This window comes from Muscardinus avellanarius (genome assembly GCF_963383645.1).
Source record: "Muscardinus avellanarius genome assembly, chromosome: 7".
In the NCBI taxonomy this organism is placed as follows: Eukaryota; Metazoa; Chordata; class Mammalia; order Rodentia; family Gliridae; genus Muscardinus; species Muscardinus avellanarius.
In genome coordinates, this window is record NC_137793.1 from 95,481,158 (window position 1) to 95,487,734 (window position 6,577).

Below are 6,577 nucleotides of genomic sequence, written 5' to 3' on the forward strand. Positions count from 1 at the left end.
ACTTTACACAGCACATTTAAAAAAAGACACATTTATTCAGCGTCATGATCAGACTATTACATTTAGCAATCAACAGCACGGGTGCAAAAAAAAGTCTACATTAAAACCCTTTTGTTGGAATGCTTTACACTTTCCACAGAACAGAAACTAAAATAACCTGTTATACAATTAGTCACAAATACAGTCCTCGAGTTTTTTTGCCCATACACATGAGTATTGTCTAAACCATGTCTTCTTTGTAGCAGCTAGGCCCTGCCACCACTGTGCTTGGCTGAGTTCACAAATCTGTTGTAACCTGTAGCTTCCCTGTCACTTCTCTGGCTCTCCTCTCCTGCTAAGCTTTGTTTCCTGGCAGTAATTAAAACCTTCTGCCACTGCCATAGCTACTGCTGCTGCTGGAACCACCATAGCCACCTTGGTTTCGTGGTTTGGCAAAATATTGGCCTCCACCACCATAGGGGCCTGAGCTTCTGCCTCCAAAGTTTCCTCCCTTCATGGGTCCAAAATTTGAAGATTGATTGTTGTAATTGCCAAAATCATTGTAGCTTCCGCCACCTCCAAAATTGCTTCCATCATTACCGAAACCATTGTAGCCATCGCCGCTGCCACCGTATCCTCCACCACCACGGCTGCCACCAAAGCCACCACGACCACTGAAGTTTCCTCCTCGACCAAAATTGTCATTGCCACCAAAACCACCTCCACGACCACCACCAAAGTTTCCAGAACCACTTCGACCTCTTTGGCTAGAAGAAGCACTAGCCATCTCTTGCTTTGACAGGGCTTTCCTCACTTCACAGTTGTGGCCATTCACAGTATGGTATTTCTGAATGACAATCTTATCCACAGAATCATGGTCATCAAAAGTTACAAAAGCAAAGCCCCTCTTTTTTCCACTGCCTCGGTCAGTCATTATCTCAATCACTTCAATTTTTCCATACTGTTCAAAATAATCTCGTAAGTGATGCTCTTCGGTGTCTTCCTTGATGCCACCAACGAAGATCTTTTTCACAGTCAAGTGGGCCCCTGGTCTTTGAGAATCTTCTCTCGAGACTGCTCTCTTCGGTTCCACAACTCTTCCATCTACTTTATGTGGTCTGGCATTCATGGCTGCATCCACCTCCTCCACGGTAGCGTAAGTGACAAACCCAAAGCCCCTGGAGCGTTTGGTGTTTGGATCTCTCATTACCACACAGTCCGTGAGTGTTCCCCATTGCTCAAAATGGCTTCTCAGACTCTCATCAGTTGTTTCAAAGCTCAGCCCTCCGATGAAGAGCTTCCGCAGCTGTTCGGGCTCCTTAGGAGACTCTGACTTAGACATGACGGCAACGGGAAGAGAGGTTTTAACGATGCTTCCTCGGCGACGTCCACGGGCAGAAAAAGGGCTGGTACATTTTAAATAAACACTTCTACCTTAAGTATTAAGGAATCAAAATAGCTCCAAGTTACATATGAATTTAGAAACTTCTACATATATTGAAGTTGTATTTTCCAACAGTGCAACAGGTTAAACCAATTTAGATGTTATTGAATTGTACATTTTAAAGTTATTTCATAAACAAAATGCTTATATTAAGTTAAATTAAAGAAGAAAAGTTGAGAAAATATTTAGGGTAAGGGATTTTTAAACAATCAAGGACCACTAATCTTCATTGCTTGTTTTTAAAAACTTTCATAAAAATTTATGGAGTTAATTATCAAGAAAAATGTACATGTCCACACACATGAATGTGCATACATATGCTAAAAATTTAGAATCAAATTTCCACTTTAACCAAGATTGAAAATTTCAAAAACAAGGAAGCCACCTAGGACATATTTAGAATCAATATAATTCAGTTCACTACCTTCAAAGAGCTCAACATCTAGAGACCTTTTCTAAAAGTCATCTTATATGCAAAAGACACAATATAACAAACTATAATCTGAGATGAAATCGAGAATCAAAACACATTGGTAAATGTGTCAATAATCAACACAATAAAATTATCCGATTATATAGTAGTATCAACTCCTGATGAGGGGAATAAAAAATGAAAATGTAAATCAAATAGTAATCAAAATAGGATATATATCAGGAACAAGGAAATCTGAAAGGGCCATATAGCCTTTTATTTGGGTGAGTAAGTTTGAAAATGTTGAACAATTTGACTTTAATGAATCAACTTAAGTGATTACTAATTTCTAAAGTAAATATAATAATAAGACAAGAGTATATAAATCATATGTTACTAGAAAAATCAGAATGAGAACAAGAATCTAAGCATTGTTAAAAATAACTATGGGCCATGAAGAACAAACTATATGAATAACAGACCAAATACACTTTATATACAAAAGAGATCTTGTATAATGGTAGCAAAGTCATCTGAAAAACAAATTCTTAACATTTGTTTACCTAATAGGATATTATGAAATATAGGAAGCAAAGGTTGACAGGGGACACACAAAATGTAGACAGGATTTCCTTTGTAGCAAGAGATCTAAATATATATCACCTATTAATGATAAAATGAACAAAACAAGAAAGATATAAACCAACTCATCAACTCAATTTAAGCTTGATCAAGTTTATTAACATATTCATAGGTATAGCTGTATGAATACATAAACATATAGATATACCCAGGCAAAAAATCCATAAAAAGATATATAACACTCACCATAGAATATTGTCAGCAATATTTAAAATATTAAAGAAGCTGGGCATGATTGTGTAAAAAAATTCAACAAATTCTTTTTTGCGGGTCTGGGGATGAAATACAGGGGCATTTGACCTCTGAACTACACCCCCTGCCCTATTTTTATTCTTTATTTTGAAACAGGGTTTCACTGAGTTGCAGAGGGCCTCAATTAAGTAGCTGAGCTGAGAGTGTCCGCAAACCGTGATCCTCCAGTCTCAACCTTCTGAATGTTGGGATTACAAGTGTGCGCCACCATGCCTGGCTTCAACAAGTTTAAAGAAAAATAAGTCCATCACATTTTTTAAATCAAGACGATTTTGTTTCAAATAAGTAATCAAATGTTGGAAAATAACCTAACTATGCTTATAAATTGAGAAATTTACTTCTAACTCATGAGTCAAAGAAAATTTAGAACTAAGGATTGAATTTGTACCTGTCTGAAATTCCTATTTTGAAGCTCTAACCTCCAAATTGATGATATGTAGAGAAGCTAGAGCCCCTGAGTCAATAGGGTTGGATGAGGTCAGGAGAGGAGGACCCCCAGAATGGAATTGGTATTCTTATTAATAGAAACACCACGGAGTTTAAATTTTGTCTCTCCACCAGAGCAGAGCACAGCAAGAAAGTGTCCATTCAGGAACAAAACTACTTAAACCACCCAGCCCATGGAATTTTATTTTCATAGCCCAAACAGACTAAGAGAAACAATACTTACAGCTGAAAATTTTACACTTCAAAACAGCTGGAATGCAGTTAGAGAAATATCAGGTAAACTGAACCTCAAATGTTTGAATCAGATCATTTGAAAGTCTAAATTAATGAGGCCTGTGGTCTTGTTCTCAGCTTTCTATTTGCTATCAGCTTTCTAAACAAGACCACAGAATCAGAAAAAAGGTATAAATCAAATACTATAAATAAAAGGGGACATGAGAAAGATGCTGAAAGATTAAATAACAACTGACATTATAACATATTCTACCAATAAATTTGGAAGTATAAACATATATATTCCAAAAATTTACCAAAATTAAAAATTATACTATTCATATAACCATTGAGAGCTAGCTTGAATTGGTAATTTTATCCATTACCACAAAAGATTATATTAGTGACTTCTGCCAACTTTCACACAATACATACTTTCAATCATAGGTTCATTATATACAAATAATTCCTGAATATAGAAATAAAGGAAACACTTTTCAAATAACTTTCTTCATTTTATATAATTGTTGGTTTTATACTTGGAATGCAAATTTCAAGAAGCATTAAAAGTCATAGTTTCATAGCATTTATAAAGAAAAATCACTTGATTACCAAAACAAGAGCAGAAAAAACATTTAATGACTTAATATTCATTATTTATAATTACACATCGAAAGAAACAATGAATATCAATTTAACATCAAATTTAAAGATCAAGAACGAAGTGAGTATACCAATTAATATCCCTTGTACTCAACTTCTGACTGGTAATCCCAGCCACAAGAAGACAGTTTTCAAGTGGTGTAAATATCAGAAAGGATAAATCTTAAAGGTCAAATAAGTCACAGATGCTATGATAGTCAAAGGAAAATAAATCTCAGAAAAAATCAAGAGGAAAAGTATTAGGAGCAGGAGAGCCTAACAACTTTGTAAATATAAGACTAATTTTTAAATTTTTTTCAAGTAAATTTCTTTGCACCAGCCATAAAAATAGGATTTTGTCCTTTTATCAGCTCTGTTGAGGTATAATTGATAAATACATTCAACCGGGATGCTATCATGAGTAGGGTCAAATGAAATCACCTCTGAAACTGCTGCCAGTCAAGGTAATGCAGGTACCCATCACTCTCCCAGACACCTTTGTGCCTCTTTGTTTTTGTGGTAAGAATACTTAACATGAGATCTAGCCACTTGATACATGTTAAGGTGCACAACACTATTGTGCTTTATGCACAATGCTATTCAGAACATCTCTAGGACTTAAATAAAACTGAAATTTTATATCTCTCAAACAACTCCCCATTTTCCCCCACCCAACTACTAATATAACCACTGTCATATTCTAGTTTGATCAGTATAGATAACTTAGGTAAACAAAGTCTGAGTATGTAAGCACATTTTGAAAAATAATATTTACTGTAGTATTAAAAATGTAAAATACTTGAAATATAGCTGTAAAATATTAGACAATGATTTGAAAAATATAAAGTTATTGAAAATAAGTTATGTATATAAGAGATTATAATAAGAGTAATCTATATTCATGGGCTTTAGTATCTAATTTATAAAGATGTCAATTTTATCTAAATTGACCTAAATGTTGAAATAAAAACTCCAACTTCATGCTGGGGGGAATTCAAATGATTAACACTCCTAAGTACAGGGAGCAAAAGCTTCTACAACGAATCAAACAAGTATAAAACTTATCTTTAAGACATTGTTTCATCTTTTGATAATTTATGTCATCGAATGTATGTAGTACATCTAATAAATAAGACAATACATCTTTTAAATTTGCATATAAATTTGTTGGGGAAGCATGCAAATTTAATGATGGAGATTTGAATATTAAAAAAAAAACCTGCTTCCATGGTTTTTCTTGGCCCTTATTTCTTATCTGCAATCTTTTTTGACTCTATGGTGAAATATGTTTTTTTGAACAATAAAAGGCCATATAGGTCTTTAGTTTGCAGTGGCAACCTTGGACCTACAGTAAGCCCAGTGCTCTTCCAGTGAGGGAATTCTAAAATGTATTTATGCAGTGCCTTTGCAATCAAGTAGGGCCATCAGAGGAGAGAAGGAGAAGGCTAACTATATACTATGACTGCATCGGCAGGGCTCTTTGATTAACCAGCTTCTCCTGGGTTCAACTAAGAAGGAGAATCATCCAGAAGAGAATACAGAAAGAGGGAGACCAGCCCATTGGCTACATCCACCCACCACTGCCCTGGGTCCTCAGTGCCAGGCACTGGTGGCTGTGAGGTAGTTCCCTCCTACAACTGCAGCCACAGTTACAGTTATCCTCCATGGAGATTCCAGATCTTCTTCAGGCTTCACAGTAAGACTGATCCCTGCCATGCTAGCCCCAGTCACTTGTTGGCATTTCTATCTCCAATTTTTTAATTAATATTTTCATCACACTGTCCTTAATTACCCTGCTTGAGGAAACCGTCTATTCCCTGTGAGAATACTGAGCAAGGAAGTGTTTTAATCTTTTTTTTTTTTTTTTTGCATGAGCTTTCCTCTATCATAGGATTAAAGATCCAACTGGCCCCAGGATGCTTAGGAGATGTCTTCTCCAATTAAACTTCATAATTGAACTAAGTCCACAATTTCATTTCTGAAATAAAAGTAATGCTTTTAAGGAAATATTTTAGCATAGAAGTTATGGCATGCAACTGATATGAAACATAGTGTAGTAGTAGAAAAAGCTTAAAAATGAATTTAGGCTCTGAGCTGGCCGTGGTGGTCCTTGCCTGTAATTCCAGTACTTGAAGGCTGTGTCGGGTGGATCACAGGTTTGAGACTAGCATAGTAACTTGTGAAATAGGCCTGGGTGGTAGCTCAAATGTAGAATGTCCCTAAGTTCAACCCCCAGTACCTCTACACACAAAAAATTCAACAAAAATTAAAAATCAACATCAGAGAAAATCCAAACCACACCATAGAATAAAAATATTATAAAGGTTGAAAATTCACTTGTTGAATCAAAACCAAAGTAAAAAATTTAAAGGTGAGTGATAAGTACTACAAATAAAAGGTATAGTATTAAAGAAAAAATTTAGAGCCTTACATATAGAAATACAGGAAAAACAAGATTAGCAAAATGTGAGCCAAATACTAAACTTAGGTTAGAAGAACAAAATAATAAGTCTGAACCAAGAAAAAAGAAAGAAAAAATATAAGCA

General features: G+C 35.2%; 1 protein-coding gene across 1 annotated transcript; it reads right to left on the bottom strand.

The window, feature by feature from the left end:
- Positions 1–320: 320 nt before the first annotated feature.
- LOC308264840 (heterogeneous nuclear ribonucleoprotein A1) lies at positions 321–1,321 on the bottom strand (the record flags this gene model as incomplete). The annotated part of the gene is made up of 1 exon (XM_080698368.1): positions 321–1,321. One exon carries the CDS (start codon positions 1,319–1,321, stop codon positions 359–361), a length of 963 nt encoding a protein of 320 aa, XP_080554494.1. The 3' UTR covers positions 321–358.
- Positions 1,322–6,577: the final 5,256 nt, after the last annotated feature.